The following is a 19,057-nucleotide window of genomic DNA, read 5'->3' on the forward strand; positions in this document are numbered from 1 at the left end:
ATCCTTCGCCAAAGATTTCTCATAATCTGCATTTGCCTGCCTAACCTCCTTTGTGACTTGATTACAGACTAGTTTATACTTGCCATAGGCTTCTGTATCGTCTGATACTTTATATGCATCCCATACATTCTTCTTCTCTGCCACTAGCCTCATTAATTTATCTGACATCCTATTCAGACCTTGAACAGTATTTCTTAGTTGGAATGAAAAGCCTAGTAGCCTCCAAAATTAAGTCCCTGAAGGCTTCCCATTTAGAATTCACTGTGGGTAACATCATCAGTTGATCCCACTGTACAGAATTTAAAAACTGTCTGAGACCTCTGTAGTCACCTTTACGAAAGCAAAAGCCCTTCCCTTTAGCCTTGATTGTAGTTACATCTTTAAATAATTCCCACATCAATACACTGTGATCACTGTCGCCCAGTGGTTCCTTTATCTGCAGATTATTAATGCATGAAGAATCACAACTGATAATCAGATCAAGAGTGTTACTCCCTCTGGTTGCCTCTTGAACATGTTGCTGTAGAAAACAGTCATCCAATAAATCCACAAAAGTCTTGCTAGTGTGCGAGTGACCAATCCACAAGTTCAGTCAATATCTGGAAAGTTAAAATCTCCCATTATAAGATATTCTGATTTACTGGCCCACTCTATTTCTCTGCACAATTGCTCATTATGCTCATCAGATTCATCAGGCCTATAACACACACATACTCTCATTTTTCCTTTCCCAGCGCTTATTTCACACCAAACAGACTCAACACTGCATTGTCCACCAACATCAATTGGGCGCCTCTGTAGCCAGGTGGGAAGGAGCAGCACTGAGTAGCACAAGCTTCTTGATTAGACTGGGGTTCGAGCCCGTCACCACCAAGTACGGAGGATGCAGAAAGGTCAGGGAATGACCACCGCATATCCCGGAGCAATATGGCCTTAGTTGCTAATGCTCCTAAAAAAAATAATAAAATACCCAACATCAATTGGATGCACTTCCTTAGATTTTGTGTTTCTTAACTAACAGCATAACCCTCCTCCCTTCCTATCCTGTCTATCCTTCCTATACACATTGTACTCCCCAAATTCCAACTCTGCACTGCCTATATCTGTGTGACACCACGTCTCTGATATCCCAACAATATCTGCCTTTGATGTCTTGACTAACACTTCAAACTCATCAAATTTATTAACTATACTCCTAGCATTGGTGTACATGCAAGTATACATGCAACTGTTCCTGCTCCTAGCCACCCTAACAGAGCCCATGTATTTACTTGTTCCTCTATGACTTCCAGCAGTCCTGGAAATCTCCATTACTTTGCTTTCCAGTCTGCTGCCCATTCTAATAGAAGCAGTGCAAGAATCACTTTTGCCTCTGCCTGCGGCCACTGTTAACCTTTTAGTCTGTGTATCCCCCCACACTAGCAGTTTTCTGACCCACCTAACACTGCCTCAATAGCATCAGCAAATATTCTTGCACCCTTTCTATTTAAGTGTATCTCATTCCTGTAGAAGCAGTCTCTCCTGTCAACAAACACAGACTAGGCTGAAAAAAATTCTACCCTTGAGCCTTGCACAATCTCTCCAGGGCCGAATTGATTGACAAAGTTCTCATCATATACTCCCTCCTATCGTTTCTGGGCAGAATTGCAGACACTTTCACATTCAACCCTAACTCGTGACTTTTTTTCAACATTGACCTGTACTTGTTGAGTAAATCTGCAGATCCTCTTACTCTTAATGTCTTTAGTTCCAACATGTACATCAATATCACCTTTTGTGCCCTTAAAAGATGATATCTGCTCTACAACGGCATCAACTTTTGCCCCTGGCAGACATACCATGGTCCTATTCCAGCTATCCTTCTTACATAGTATATTCCCCGTCTCCCTGACAATAGAGTCACCAACAATAAATAGTTCCTTTGGGTCCAACGCATTCTGCCTTGGAGATTAGCTCTGTGTTGCCTGATGCACAGGAGTGAGCTCTGTCATTGAGCTTGGCAGCTAAGAGCCTCATGGGCCCTCATTAATTTATTCGAGGGCATTTATCTTACACCTCCAGCTCTCATAGATGCCAATCAGAACACTGAGTTGGCACCTAATTCCTTTAAGAAATCATCCCTTTAAGAAAGCAAAAGCCCTTTGCTCTTGCTAGTTGTTACATCTTTAAATAAATCTGACATTAGTACACTATGATCACTGCCACCTAATGCATGAAGAGTTCCACCAGATCCACATCCTTTCTGAAATTGGGGTTCCAAACTGTATGCATTTCAGCTCTGGAACTCCAGTTAGGTTAGTGTATGCTTTTGTCAAGAATCATCTATACAGGAATGCACTTATACTGCATTCCTGTATAGATAATTCTTCATTACTTCTTTAAACCAGTGACTGTTATTTTCCCAAGAACAGAAGTCAAGCTAACAGGTCTATAATTACTCATGTCACTTTTTGATCCCCCCCCCAGTCTTCGTGAATTGCGCCAACTCAGCATTCTGATGGGCGTCTATGAGAGCTGGAGGTGTAGGATAAATGCCCTCGGAAAAATTAATATGAGGGCCCATCAGGCTCTCAGCTGCCCAGCTCAACGACAGAGCTCATTCCTGTTTGCACATTTCCATTCCATAGAGAACCTCACCCGAATCCAAGGATTCTATTACAATTATGACTGAAGGTTTGCTTGCCTCTTTTGCTGCTTTTTTTAATATAATTATATAGATCCCATCCATCCCAGATCCTTTTTGTATGTTTATCTTCTAAGTCATTTAGCTCTGTTAGAATTTGATACCCTGGTACCCTCACCGAGATATGTAGAAATATGTGATCACTTTAGAAATTTTTAGACTTAGATCTGGATAGATGTCTATCATTTTTCGAATAAACTTGAGTTGCTTAAAATGTAATTTATATTTTAGATATTTTGTTGTTTTCTTCATTGCAATTATGACATTTAATGCTTTTTTTTTTTTTTTTTTGTATATTAATGATAGTAGAACAACATGGTGGTAAGTGTTTACCTTGCATTGTGGATGTGAGAGATGAAGATCAAGTGCGAGGTGCTCTGGAAAATGCTGTACAGCAGTTTGGTGGTATAGATATACTTGTAAACAATGCTAGTGCTATTCAGCTTAGTGGAACTCTTGATACATCTCTGAAGCGATATGATCTAATGCACAATGTTAATACAAGAGGAACGTTTTTAGCGTGAGTGTTTTCTCTATTTTTTAGTAGTTTTTAAATGTTTTATGGTGTCATGTAGGATGCTTTATACGAGGACTGTTCAGTAAAGAATGATCATAATTTTTTTTTTTTTTTTTCACAACACTTTTATTAATCATCCATATTTTGATGGTTATTTTCAAAGTAGTTCCCATTTCATGAAATGCACTTACTCCAACATTTCTGCCATTCTTCAAAAACATGGTGGAAGCCATATTTTTGACTTGCATTTGAGAAAATTTCCTTCAATGTCTTTACAGCCTATTCTGATGGGAAACATTTTTATTGCAGCTACTTCTTTAACTTAGGAAAATAAAAAATAATTGCAGTGTCAAAGTCAGGGCAGATGAGGATTTTATCTGTAAAAAAAATAATTTTGTTATTCAAAATGAAACTTATTCCATTAAGAATATTAAATTTTATTCACTTATTTAAATAAATTTTTTATTCAAAACTTAGTTTTATTTGCAGTGTTATTCAAAATAATTGTTTACTCTGTATGAAAATTACAAATTAAAAGGAAAAAATTTTGCCATTGTAGCTTAGTGGTCAAGTTCAAGAGTACAGATGCTACATGCTTTAGTGATGGCTTAAGTCCACATGTCTATTAAATATGGCAATGTTCTTGTGAATCCATCTAACATTGTGGTCATCAGGGGCTCACATCTGGTGAATATGGGCTTGGCACACCCAGGGTCCTGAGCTGGATATCATCATTATTCTCTTTCTTGGTGATTTCCTTCTACTTCTCTCTCTCTCTCTCTCTCTCTCTCTCTCTCTCTCTCTCTCCCTCTCTCCCTCTCTCCCTCTCCAGGGTAAAAAAAGAAGAAAAAAATAATTTTTTTTCTTTTTTTATTGTAAGCCATGCATTTACAGCTCGGTTGGCCAACCTCTTTGACTTATGTACCCCCCCCCCTTTTAAATACATAACTAATACTTGTGCATTTAATCCATAATTTGTAAATTCAGCTTCAATACAACTCTTTTCTTAAAAGTTTCATCATTAAGTTTGTGATTTAGGTAGATAGTGGCAAAGGAGAAAAGTCTTTCAATGGCAGCAGAAGATGGTAATGATGTATTGCATTTAATAAAAACTTTTATTTCCAGATATTTTTCAACATTAGCCAATTTCATCATAATGAAATGTAAACAAAATAGTCAATGAAGAAAGAAAACAATATTCTACCTTCTCTGTGTATTTGTATTAATATTAGTCATATAGTGCAAGGAAGACAGCAGTTTTTGCTGCGCTGATCAAAATAATAAAATAAAAATATAAAATATAATACATAATCATAAAAAGAAATATATAAAAAGAAAATAAAGATCGCATTTCCTTTCTCACTAGCTGAACTGTGTATTTCCCTGATATATAATACTGAAAATTATATATAGCATTATAACTGTGTTGGGATACAAGTTTAGGGTTATAATTTTGTACTGAAATTGAAATTAAATCAAAATCATGAATCGGACCAGAGCAGCAAAGCAAAAGGCTCAAGCTAATGGGAGTGCTGTGGCTCAGGGAAGAACTGGGGGGGGGGGGGGGGTCAGTTGCCCTCTGAATCACAGCCTTTTAAAATGCACTGCTTGCATGATGTTTGTGGAGCAATCGGGTATGGGACATGATATTGCCATGTGGGATGTCTTTGTGTGTGTGCGGTGTAAGGAACTCAGCATTGTTATGGGCCTATATGAGAGCACAGGGTGGATGCCCTCGAAGGATGAAAATTGAGGAGCTCATCAAGCTCTCAGCTGCCCACATCAATGCCCGAGCTTGCACTTGATCATCACGCAACACAGCGGCAACCCCCAAGGCAGAATGCGCTAGTCCCACAGGAACTAGTAGTTGTTGGTGACTCTATTGTCAGGGAAACGGGGAACATGGTATGTAAAAAGGATAGGTGGAACAGAACCAGGGTATATCTGCCAGGGACAAAGGTTGATGATGTCGTAGAGTGGATATCATCTTTTAAGGGCACAAAAGGTGATATAGTTGTACACGTTGGCACTAATGATATTAGGAGACCGACAGAATTACTTAACAAGTACAGGTCACTGTTAAAAAAAAGCCGTGAATTAGGGCTGAATTTGAAAGTGTCTGCAATTTTGCCCAGACACGATAGGAGGGAGCCATGTCGGTCAATTCGGCCCTGAAAAGATTGTGCAAGGCTCAAGGGGTAAAATCTTTTTGAGCCTGGTCTGAATGGTCCTCACCATTGCCGATGCAATTTCACAAAATACCATTGCCATCTCTCTGATGATGAAGCATCTCAGCTCCTCATTTGGTTCACCTTGGGCTTCATCAGCACTTTCCTCTTTCACTATCACTGCCTGCAAGTCAGTAAGTTCTTCGTTAGATAATTCCTTCTCTTCTTCCTCTGTTAACTCCTCCACGTCGTCTTTGGCATCAACCTCCAACTGAAGTAGCTCTGCAACCTTTACAATCTTATCTGTAACCTCTTCATATGATTCGTCTTTTTCAAATCCTTCGAAGCCTTTTACGTGCCGTGGGCATATTTTCTTCCACGTGCCATTTAAACAACTTTTAGTAATTTCCACTCAGACCTTATTAATGTATAAGATGACGTTGTAAATATCATAAGATTTCCAAAAGTCTCTTAACGTAAAATTTTTCTCACCGTCTACTGCAGACGATGCCTGAGAAAATGTTGTGCGTAAATAGTATGCTTTTAAATTTGAAATAATGCCCTGATCCATAGGTTGGATGAGTGAAGTCGTGTTTGGCAGTATAACTATGACTCTCACGTTCAAATTGAAATCAACTAGATGCATAGGATGTCCAGGAGCATTATCTAATAGAAGCAAAATCTTGAAAGGAACGTTTGTTTAGTTGGTTTTTAGGAGCATTAGCAACATATTGCTCCGGGAATATGCAGTGGTCATTCCTTGACCTTTCCGCATCTCCGTATTTGGTGGTGACGGGCTCGAACCCCGGTCTAATCATGAAGCGTGTACTACGCACTGCTGCTCCTTCCCACCTGGCTTCGGAGGCGCCGAAAGGAACGTCATTGTCTTTACAATGATGTTACAATGATTTAAACCAATCATCAAAGAGAGATATTGTTATCCATGCTCTCTGGTTCGATCAGAAATGCATGGGTAGGGTGGCTTTATTGATGCCCTTAAAAGCCGAGGATTCTCCCGCTGCATTAGCCCCACGCAAGAGCGTGGCCCTAGTTTTTGAAGCCTTGAAACGTGGCATTATCTTTTCCTCTTTGGTGTTCAATCCAGCATTGTTTTTTTCCAATACAGAGCAGTCTCATCAACGTTAAAAATTTGCTGCGTTGAATAGCCGCCTTCAATAATTTTTTCCAAACATCACAAAATTTCTCTGTAGCTGCAGAATTGGCACTGCCGATTCCACCCCATATTTTAACGTTGTGGAAACCAGCGCAATGCTTAAACCTACTAAACTACCCGTTGCTTGCCATGAACCTGGCTTGGTGGTCACCGTACTTGTCCTTAATATCTTCATAAATACTTCTTGCTTTTGCTTGAATGGCCATTTGACTCGGGGACTTGCTTCTAAATCTGATTTTCCATCCATATTAATAACAACTGTTCCATCTTCAATATAGCATCTGAGCTCTGTTTTGTGATCACTGTTGATCTTAAGTGCATTAATCCTTTGACATGTTCTTTTATACGTGCACTGTCCTTTAAGATAGTATTCACTGTTGAAGCAGCGAGACCTGATTTCCTTGCAATAGATGACAGACTTTGTCCTGCTGCGTACTTAATCATTTTCATCTTCATTTCTAAATCAATTTTGTTTCGTTTCCTGGCACTACCACCACTTGCACTTTTCGTTGGTAACTTTCCCTTCTTCGTTGTAATACGTAAATAAGAATGAAGAGAAGTTTCTAAAAATTTGTTTTTTATACAATTGAAGATTTCAGTGAAAGGGAACACATTTCACCATAATAGTGTAAAAACCCAGATAATTGCAGTTATTGGTATTATAGCAAATGCAATAAGATCGAGTTTACTGGAAAGTTTATATGTTTATATGGAAAGTGCAAATTGTTTTTATTGTTTTTTTGGTCGTGACCTCCAGAAACGGGCTTTAGAAAAATATCACAAAGGCATTCAAAATTGATTCTTATAACAGAAGATATAATCCATTATAAAAATGACCTTTTAGAGAGATAAATAGTTGTTATATAACGAAATTTTCAATTTCCAAGGACTTGGAACAAATTACAAAAAAAAAAAAAAAAAACAATGTGTTATTGGCTTCTCATTACAATATTTTCACAGTACATCCATTTATCCCTACAGATGCAAAATACATTTCCATATTTTTTTCAGTTCGCACTGGCTGGCAAAAACTTACGTAAAGTCTAATTTGTGCAAGTCGAGTATTACGTAAGTCGTGGAATTCCTGTACTTTTGAGTCTGTTTCTTTGCTGCTCTAATCTCAGGCATGATTTACATTTAAATTCAGTATATTTGAGAATACTACACTAAACTAATATACTTAAATGCAATAATAACACTAGTCTAATTTACCAGTTATGCAGCAGTAGTATGTACTATCAAGTTTATGTTATATGTATTATGCTATCAAGTTTTCATTATGTGTATTATGCTATACCGTTACATTTGTAAAATTATAGGTACGTAATACTTGTATGGAACTATTGGTGATTAAGCCTTTTCTTTTTATAGATCAAAATGCTGTATTCCATACTTGAAAAAATCTTCAAATCCACATATTCTCAATTTAAGTCCTCCTTTAAATATGACTGCTAATTGGTTCAAAGATCATGTAGGTAAGTTGTGGCTTATAGGAAGAAGTTAATTCAGAACTTAGATTAAGGGAATGAAGATTCTTCATATGATCTGGGCTCATTTATTGTTTGTATTTCTTGTTTCTATAAACAAGAATTCGTCATTAGCATTAGTTGAAGCATATGATGCAAGAAAGCAAGCTTATACAGCATCAGCCAAAAAACCTTCTCATATCACCCATCCGGTCACTCCAAATGTTTCTCTAGTTCAGCCTTAAATTTATTTAAGCTATCAACTTCCACAACAACAGATGGAAGTTTGTTCAAACTATCAACCACCCGCTGGCTAAAGGCCGATTTCCACACATCTGTTCTACAATTGTCTTTCCTCAATTTGAATTTATGCCCCCTCAGGTGAGCAATCTGAGCAAGAGGAAGAATCCCATTAGCATTGATCTTGCTCAATCCATTAAAGGCCTTATACACCTTAATTAGATCATCTAGCAGGTGCCTAGTCTCAAGAAGCTGAAGTTTGCAGAATTTAAGCCTTTCTTGGTAACACCAACCCTTTGTTCTCACCAATCTCGTTGCCCTTCTCTGTACTCGTTCCAGAAACTCTACATCTGTCCTAAAATGAGGCCTCCAGACCTGTGTAGAGTACTCAAGGTGTGGCCTGACCATTGCCTTATACAAAGAGATAATCACCTCCTCGCCTCTGCTAGCAAAATTCCTGTATATCGTTGATAAAACTCCATGACCTGCTCTGGCAGTCTGTCTGCACTGCTCAGAGAACTTCATATCTGACTGCACAATTACTCCAGGTCTTTTTCATTCTCCACCGTATAGTTGGTACGTTGCATTTGTCAATGTTAAACTTCAGTTGCCACTTCTCAGCCCATCTGCCTAACTTTTCTAGATCCTGTTGTAGTAGCATACTGTCTTTACTGTCATTAACAACCCTGTCAACCATTGTATAATCTGCAAACATTAAGCCTGATATACATTGGACATTAAGCCTGATATACTTTCATTGATATCATTGATAAACCCACAAAACAACAGTGGGCCCAGCACCAAAACCCTGGGGACTCCACTAATAACATTACTCCATGTAGAGTAGTGTCCATTTATTACCACTTTCTACTGTCTCCCACTCAATCATCCCTTTATCCATTGCAGCACCTTGCCCTTAATGCCATACCACTCCAGTTTGTACAGCAGTCTACTATGTGCAACAGTATCAAAAGCTTTCCTGAAATCCAAGTATGATATCAATATTATTGTTTGCATCCAGTTCCTTTGTGACCACATGATAGTATCCAATCAAATTAGTCAGACAAGACTTCCCCTTAACAAACCCATGCTGTGTCTTCTTGGTAACACCAACCCTTTGTTCTCACCAATCTTGTTGCCCTTCTTTGTACTCGTTCCAGAAGCTCTACATCTGTCCTAAAATGAGGCATTATTTTCCCTGGAACAGAAGTTAAACTAACAGGTCTATAATTATTTGTCACCCTTTGTGAATTGGGGATACATTTCCACATCTCCAGTCCATGGGGACCTCTCCTGAATCTAAGGATGCTCTCATAATTATGGCCTAGTGTTTGCTTACTTTCCTGGCTGTCTCCTTCAATATAACTGGATAGATTCCATCTGTCCCAGGTGCCTTTTTTATGTTTAACTTCAACAATTTTTCCTCCACTTTGCTCTCTGTTATTACTCATATCTCTGTTATTACAAAATAATTTAGCTCCCTGTTAGAGTTTAGTAAACTTCTGTCCTCCCCTTCCTTACGGAAGTAGATGCAAAATACTCATTCAGTTTGTCAGCTATCTGAGCAGAATCATTAACATTCGAACCACCAATGTCAAGTGGACCAATCTGATTCATCCCCTTCCTTCTGGAGTTTAAATAAGTAACGAAGTCTTTGTTGTTTTTCTTTGCATCATTTGCTAAGGATTTCTCATAATCAGCTTTTGGTTGCCTAATCTCCTTTGTGACTTGATTACAGACTAGCTTATATCTGCCATAGGCTTCTATGTCAGCTGATAATTTATATGCATCCCACTCATTTTCTTCTCTGCCACGAGCCTTGTTAGTTCATCTGACATCCATTTAGGTCTAAATCTTGAACAGTATTTCTTAGTTGGTATTAAAAGCCTAGTAGCTTCCAAGATTAATTCCTTGAAGGCTTTCCATTTAGAATTTACTATTTTTAAAATCATCAGTTGATTCCACTGTATAGAATTTAAAAACTGTCTGAGACCAGTGTAGTCACCTTTATGTAAACAAATGCTCTTCCCTTTACCCTTGATGGTAGTAACATCTTAAGTAAATCCCACATCAGTACACTGTGATCCTGTCATCTAATTGTTCTTTATTTGCAAATTCCTAATTCATGAATAATCAGATCAAGAGTATTACTTCCTCTGGTTGCCCCTCGAACATGATGCTGTAGAAAATAATCCTCCAATAAATCCAAAAAAGTCTTGCTAGCATGCGAGTGATTAACCCACAAGTTCCAGGCAATATTTTGAAAGTTAAAATCCCCTATTACTAGACAGCCTGATTTGGCCCACTCTATTTCTCTGCACAATTGTGCACTGCACTCGTCAGAGTCCTGTTGCAATAGTTACAGACAAGTTATTAACCAATCCAGAGTTGATTCTGAAAAGGCCAAGAGTATAAGGTAAATTTTCTTCTTGCCAAATGATAGGCATACTTTCCATTTCTTAAATAAATTTAGCTTGTGACTATAACTTGCACAAGATAAATTTATGCTGAATAATGTAAATTTTATTATTCTATGCTTTTTGAACAGATAAGTCTTTTTACTTAGTTTTTTTAGCTATTGTTCAGGAGCCACCCCACATAAGAAATATCGAAGAAAAGAAAACAAATTTAATAAGTTAAAGGCTTCACGATTAAAAAAGGAAAGATACGAAGAGAGCAAAAAAAATGAATCACAAATTGTTGATAGTTCTACTGAAACTTCAATTGTTGATATAAAAAAAAAAAAAAAATCATAAAAGTGGTAAAAGAAAAAAGTGATCAAATTGAGATTCCTGAAAACATTGGCAGTTCAGGAAATTTAGTACATGACGTTTTGGAAGTATCAAAACTCATTTGGAAGAAAAGTTTCAATTTAGCCACAACAAATAATACTGTTCACTGAATGAAAAATTTTTATATGAAATTAAGATTCCAAGAGAATTGAAAATAGTTTATTCATCAGAGCAAATTATGCCAGATAGTTGTAATGCTGAAGAATACAACTATGTAACACCCGAAACACTTTATTCTCTGGAGCTTTCAGGTTTACCTTGCATAAACTATATTTAAAGGTAAACTCAATTGTTATGGTTTTCAGAAACTTAGATATAAAAAATGGAATTTGTAATGGTACAAGATTACGTGTAGTGGAAATAAGGAAGAAATGTTTGGTTTGTGAAAACGTCACAGGTGACAGAGCTGGATCTAATGAATATATTCCACGATTCATAAAACGAAGGGGAATGTAACTTCATTTTTCATGAAAACAGTTTCCTGTGAAATTGGCTTTTAGCATTAGCATTAGTAGAGGCATATGATGCAAGAAAGCAAGCTTATATAGCATCAGTTAAAAAAAAAAAAAAAAAAAACCCATTCCCATTTCACTCATCCATTCACTTCATAAGTTTGTCTAGTTCTGCCTTGTACTTATTTAAGTTACTGACCTACACTACGGCAGATGGAAGTTTGTTCAAAATATCAACCACCCGCTGGCTAAAGGCAAATTTCCACACATCTATTCTACAATTGTCTCTCTTCAATTTGAATTTATGTACCCTCAGGTGAGTAATCTGAGCAAGAGGAAGAATTCCATTAGCATTGAGCTTGCTCAATCCATTAAAAGCCTTATACACCTCAATTAGATCACCTCGCAGGTGCCTTGTCTCCAGAAGCAGCAATTTGCAGAACTTAAGCCTTTCTTGGTAACACCAACCCTTTGTTCCACTCACCAATCTCGTTGCCCTGCTCTGTACTTGTTCCAGAAGCCCTAAATCTCTCCTAAAACGAGGCCTCCAGACCTGAATAGAGTACTCAAGGTGTGGTCTGATCATTGCCTTATAGAAAGGGACAATCATCCCCTTATCCCTGCTAGCAAATTCCTGTATATCATTGACAAGACACCATGAGCTTTTCTTGCAGCCTTTTTGAACTGCTCAGAAAACTTCATATCTGAATGCACAATTACAAAAGGTCCTTTTTGTTCTCTACTAACCGAGTGTAGTACCACCCAGTTGATACATTAATCTGGGGTTACTGCTACCCACATGCAGTACTTTACATTTGTCAATGTTAAACTTCAGTTGCCATCTCTCAGCCTATCTGCCTAACTTTTACAGGTCCTGTTGCAGTAACGTATTATCATTACATAAACAACCCTGCCCCAACCTTTGTATCATCTGCAAACTTAGTCATTAATCCTGATATACCTTCATCAATATCATTGATAAATAATGAAAACAACAATGGACCCAACACAAAACCCTGGGGGACTCCATTAATAACGTTAGTCCATGAAGAGCAGTGTCCATTGATAACCTCTCTCTCTCTCTCTCTCTTATCCCACTCAACCATCCTTTTATCCATTGTAGCAACTTGCCCTTAATGCCATACTGCTCCAATTTGTATTGAAAGCTTTCCTAAAATCCAAGTATATGATATCAAAATTATTCTTTGCATCCAGTTCCTTTGTGACCAGATCATAGTATCCAATCAAATATGTCAGACGAGACTTTCCCTTAACAAACCCATGCCATCTCTGATCTATAACTGCAATTTTGTTGAGATGATCCTGCATTGCTTCCTTAACCAGTGACTCTGTTATTTTCCCTGGAACAGAAATTTGTTTGTTTGTTATTTGGTTTTTAGGAGCATTAGCAACTAAGACCATATTGCTCCGAGAATATGCGGTGGTCATTCCCTGACCTTTCTGCATCCTCCGTATTTGGTGGTGACGGGCTAGAACCGTGGTCTAATCAAGAAGCGTGTGTTACGCACTGCTGCTCCTTCCCACCTGGCTACAGAGGCGTTGGAAGAAGTTAGACTAACAGGTCTGTAATTACTTGTGTCACCCTTTGATCCCCCACCTTTGTGAATTGAGGACACATTTGCACATCTCCTGTCCATTGAGACCTCCCCGAAAAGGAAGCTTTCATAATTAGTAGTAGAGTGGCATATGATGCAAGAAAGCAAGTGTAAGAGCTTATGCAGCATCAGCCAAAAAAAAAAAAAAAAAATCACACCATTGCCTCCAAATGCCTGTCCAGTTCCTCCTTAAATTTATTCAACCTATCAACTTCCACAACGACAGATGGAAGTTTGTTCCAGCAATTAACCACCCGCTGGCTAAAGGCAAATTTCTGCACATCTGTTCTACATCTGTCTTTTCTTAATTTGAATTTATGCCCCCTTAGGTTCGTAATCTGAACAAGTGGAAGGATCCCATCAGAATTCAGCGTGCTCAACCCATTCAAGGCCTTATATACCTCAATCAGATCACCGTGCAGGTGCCTAGTCTCCAGCCACTGCAATTTGCAGAACTTAAGCCTCTCTTGGTAAGAGGATCCCTTCATTCCCCTCACCAATCTTGTTGCCCTTCTCTGTACACGCTCAAGTAAATCTACATCCTTCCTAAAATGAGGCCTCCAGACCAAATACGGAGGATGCGGAAAGATCAGGGAATGACCACCGCATATCCCCGGAGCAATATGGCCTTAGTTGCTAATGCTCCTAAAAAAAAAAAAAAAAAAATCAAACTAGCCTCCAGACCTGTATGCAGTACTCAAGGCGTGGCCTGACCATTGCCTTATACAGAGGGATAATCACCTCCTTTTCCCTGCTAGCAAAATTCCTATATATCATTGACAAAACCCCATGACCTGCCCTGGCAGCTTGTCTGCATTGCTCAGAAAACTTCATATCTGACTGCACAATTACTCCCAGGTCTTTTTCATTTTCTACCACCTTAAATGGAACGAAGTGACCGTCTGACTTGTTCTTTATAAATAACCAATTTGTGATTATTGAAGAACTGCCATGTAGTGAGCTACTTTAATAAATAATGTTGCACTTTCCTATATTGGGGTGCATTTATTTCAGTTGTTTCTTTGATTTCTGTTTCAGTAGTGCAGCCACTTCATTAGAAGTGTGAAAATGCTGTTAGTTCAACCTATTATCTCTCATTAGATAAGATAAAGCAACAAATAGTTTGTTTACTAGTTTAATTCTTATAAGTGGCCCATGATATCTAATATGATCATGTGATCTTGTATGGTCCACACTCCAACTCTAAATCACAGAATTAATCTAAAGAACCTATACACTCTTGTGGTTGAGCATAACCAGCAATATAGGCAAGGACCAGGGTATGTCTGCCAGGGGCAATATGTGTCAGGCAATATGGGGCAATATAGGTGATAGGTGGAACAGGACCAGGGTATGTCTGCCAGGGGCAAAGGTTGATGACGTTGTAGAGCGGATATCATCTTTTAAGGGCACAAAAGGTGATATAGTTGTACACGTTGGCACTAATGATATTAAGGGTAGGAGACCGGAGGAATTACTTAACACATACAGGTCACTGTTGAAAAAAAGCCGTGAATTAGGGTTGAATTTGAAAGTGTCTGCAATTCTGCCTAGACACGATAGGAGGGAGTATATGATGAGAGCCCTGTTGATCAATTCGGCCCTGGAAAGATTGTGCAAGGCTCAAGGGGTAGAATTTTTTTTCAGCCTGGACTGTACTTGTTAAGAGGAGAGACTGTTGTTGTTGTTGTTATTTGGTTTTTAGGAGCATTAGCAACTAAGGCCATATTGCTCCGGGATATGCGGTGGTCATTTCCTGACCTTTCCGCGTCCTTCGTATTTGGTGGTGACGGGCTCGAACCCCGGTCTAATCAAGAAGCGTGTGCTACGCACTGCTGCTCCTTCCCACCTGGCTACGGAGGCGCCCAGGAGAGACTGCTTCTACAGGGATGGGATACACTTAAATAGAAAGGGTGCAAGAATGTTTTCTGATGCTATCGAGGCAGTGTTAGGTGGGTCGGAAAACTGCTAGATTGGGGGGATACAAGGACTGATAGATTAACAGTAGCCACTGGCAGAGGTGAAAGTGATTCTTGCACTGCTTCTATTGGAATGAGCCGCAGCCTGGAAAATAAGATGCAGGATATTTCAGAGACTGCTGGGAATCATTGGAGTACAAATAAACACATAGGTTGTGTTAGGGTAGCTAAGAAAAAGAACAGGTGCGCGTATACTTGCGTGTACACCAATGCTAGGAGTTTAGTAAATAAATTTGATGAATTTGAGGTATTGCTCAAAACATCAAAGGCAGATATTGTGGGGATTTCAGAAACATGGTGTCACACAGATGCAAGGAATGCAGAACTGGAATTTTGGGAGTACAATGTCTACAGAAAGGATAGACAAGATAGGAAGGGAGGAGGGGTTATGCTATTAGTTAAGAAATACATAAAATCCAAGGAAGTGAAGCCAGTCAACATTGCTGGACAGTGCAGTGTCGAGTCAGTTTGGTGTGACATAAGCATTGGGAGATCAAAATTCAGAGTAGGAGTGTGCTATAGGCCTAATGACTCTGATGAGTATAATAAGAAACTGTACGGGGAAATAGAGTGGGCCAGTAAATCAGAGAGTCTTATAATGGGGGATTTTAATTTCCCAGATATTGACTGGAATTTGGGGGCTGGTCACTCACACACTAGCAAGGCTTTTGTGGATTTATTGGATGATTGTTTTCTACATCAGTATGTTCGGGAGGCAACTAGAGGGAGTAATACTCTTGATTTGATTATCAGTAGTGATTCTTCATGCATAAGAATCTGCAGGTAAATGAACCACTAGGTGGCAGTGATCACAGTGTGCTGAAGTGGGATTTACTCAAAGAGGTAACTACCATTAGGGGTAAAGGGAAGGGTTATTGCTTTCGTAAAGGCGACTACGATGGACTGAGACAGTATTTAAATTCTATACAGCGGGACCAACTGATGATGTTACCAACAGCAAATTCAAAATGGGAAACATTCAAAGAACTTATCTCGGAAGCTACTAGGCTTTACATACCAACTAAGAAATATTGTTCAAGGTTTAGGCCTAAGTGGATGTCAGATGAACTAATGAGACATATGGCAGAGAAGAAAAATGCATGGGATACATACAAATTAACACGTGACACAGAAGCCTATGATAGATACAAGTTGATCTGTAACCAAGTTACAGAGGAGGTTAGGCAGGTGAAGGAAGATTACGAGAAATCTTTGGCAAGGGATGCAAAGAAAAACAGCAAAGAGTTCTTTACTTATGTAAACTCTAGAAGGAAGGGGATGAATCAGATTGGTCCACTTGATATCGATGGGTCAAGTGTTGATGATCCTGCTCAGGTAGCTAACAAACTGAATGAATATTTTGCATCGACGTTCACACATGAGGAGTTATTCAGCAAGGGGAATGCCAGAGGTGTATTCAAACTCTGGCAGTAAGCTAGAGAATCTTGTAATAACTGAGAGTAAAGTGGAGGAGAAATTGTTGAAGATAAATACAAAAAAGGCACCTGGGGTGGACGGGATCTATCCAGTTATATTAAAGGAGGCAGCAAAGGAAGTAAACAAACCCTTAGCCATAATTATGAGAGCTTCCTTGGACTCAGGGGAAGTACCCATGGACTGGAGATGTGCAAATGTGACCCCAATTCACAAAGGAGGATCAAAGGGCGACACAAGTAATTATAGACCTGTTAGTTTAACTTCTGTTCCTGGAAAATTAATGGAGGCACTGGTTAAAGAAGCAATGCAGGATCATCTAGACAAGACTTCAGTTTTAGCTCAGACACAGCATGGTTTTGTTAAGCGGAAGTCTTGCCTGACCAATTTGATTGGATACTATGATACAGTCACAAAAGAACTGGATGCAGGGAATAACTTTGATATTATATACTTGGATCTTAGAAAGGCTTTTGATACTGTTGCACATGGAAGACTGCTGCACAAATTGGAGCAGTGTGGCATTGGAGGCAAATTGCTGCTATGGATAAAGGGGTGGTTGAGGGGGAGAAGACAGAGAGTGGTAATCAATGGACACTGCTCATTGTGGACTAATGTTATTAGGGGAGTCCCTCAGGGTTCAGTATTGGGTCCATTATTGTTTTCTGTATTTATAAATGATATTGATAATGGTATATCAAGCTTAATGTCCAATTTGCAGACGATACGAAGGTTGGCAGGGTTGTCAAGGACACTACTGGAAAGGTTGAGCAGATGGGCTGAGAGGTGGCAAATGAAGTTTAACATTGACAAATGTAAAGTACTACATATGGGAAACAGCAACCCCAGAGCAACGTATCAACTCTGTGGTACTACACTGACAGTGGTAGAGAATGAAAGGGACCTGGGGGTGGTTGTTCAGGCAGATATGAAGTTTTCTGAGCAGTGCAGACGGGCTGCAAGAGTAGCTCATGGTGTATTGTCGATGATATATAGGAATTTTTCTAGCAGGGATAAGGAGATGATTATTCCCTTGTATAAGGCAATGGTCAGGCCACACCTAGAGTACTGTATACAGGTCTGGAGGCCTCATTTCAAGAAGTATGTAGAGATGCTGGAACGAGTACAGTGAAGGGCAACAAGATTAGTGAATGGAACAAAGGGGTGCTCTTACGAAGAAAGGCTTAAGTTTTGCAAATTACAGTATCTGGGGACTAGGCACCAGCGAGGTGATCTGATAGAGGTGTATAAAGCCTTGAATGGTTTGAGCATGCTCAATGCTGATGGGATTCTTTCTCTTGCTCAGAATAATCACCTGAGAGGGCATAAATTCAAATTGAGAAAAGACAGATGTAGAATAGACGTGAGGAAATTTGCCTTTAGCCAGCGGGTGGTTTGTTGGTGGAATAGACTTCTATCCCTTGTCGTGGAAGTTGATAGCCTAAATAAGTTTAAGGCTCAGCTGGACAGGTATTTCGAACGAACAGAGGGGTGAAGTGGAAGTGGTTATTTTTTTATTTATTATTATTATTATTTTTTTTTTTTTTTTGGTTGATGCTGCATAAGCTTGCTTTCTTGCATCAAATGCCTCTACTAATGCTAATATATTGTAAGTTATGGTTTAAATACATTGAATGGTGCTAACTACTGATAGTGTGCATTTAGTGAATTCTGTATATAATTAGTATTTTGTTTTTTTGTCTATATTTGTATACATATTCTCCTTAGTGTAGATGCATATAGTTTTTGAGTCATTGCACATATTACCTAGTTGGTTCGGCTTTTCAGGTAAATAATTTATCCTGCCTTCCAGCCTAAATACATTCATTTTTGCCTTCCACTTTAAATAAACATGTATACGTTAAAGGTGGATATAATGTTCATTTTATTCTCAATGGTATTGATCTGGTCTGATACATTACTTTATAGTTACTATTTAGAAGTTTCCTTCTTTAAAATTATCATATATTGTATTAAAATGGCTACGTATGATGTCTAGCAAAGAGTAAAACTCGTTGGGTTTTTCTATTCCAGTTAAAGATCAATTATTGAAACTCAGAGAAAATACCGGCAACATTTTAAAGTCCTCCTAGCGATAACATGATGGAACCTAATCGCCCAGTTTGAAAGAACTGGATCAGTCAGCGATCTTCTGGGAAGAGGTCCTAAGCGCACTGTGTGCACTGATGCAACAGTGGAAGCTGTACAGCAGAGTGTCCTTGAGGATCCATCTGCCTCTACCCGTCGTCACTCCACTCAACTAGGCATCGCCAGAACATCGCTTCAGAAGATTCTGATAGGGTGGTCAGTCTTTCAGTGGCCACATTTTAATCTCCAAGGGATGCTCTATAACCTCTAAAAAAAGAAAATAAAAAAGATTAAAAATGAACAAGTTATGACTTTTTCAAACCCTTCAGTCTTTCAGTGGCCACCCTATACATACATATACAGAGTGTTTCAATTAAAAGGCACCGGTGCTGCTGCATTGCTTATTTTTTGGTTTAGGCTATTTGTTGTCCAGATTTTGTTTTGTCAT

The 19,057-nt window shown here is 38.8% G+C and overlaps 1 protein-coding gene across 1 annotated transcript in view; it reads left to right on the forward strand.

Moving 5' to 3' along the window:
• The window catches only part of Hsdl2 (Hydroxysteroid dehydrogenase like 2), a 91,120-nt gene that overhangs the window by 35,011 nt on the left and 37,052 nt on the right, over window positions 1–19,057 (forward strand). The window contains exons 3-4 of the mRNA XM_090374777.1: window positions 2,990–3,203; window positions 7,914–8,017. Coding sequence (XP_090230903.1) covers window positions 2,990–3,203; window positions 7,914–8,017 — 318 coding nt within the window. The remainder of the gene's footprint in view (window positions 1–2,989; window positions 3,204–7,913; window positions 8,018–19,057) is intronic.

Source organism: Mastigoproctus giganteus, chromosome 5 (genome assembly GCF_048544385.1).
Source record: "Mastigoproctus giganteus isolate SK-2022 chromosome 5, ASM4854438v1, whole genome shotgun sequence".
In the NCBI taxonomy this organism is placed as follows: domain Eukaryota; kingdom Metazoa; phylum Arthropoda; class Arachnida; order Uropygi; family Thelyphonidae; genus Mastigoproctus; species Mastigoproctus giganteus.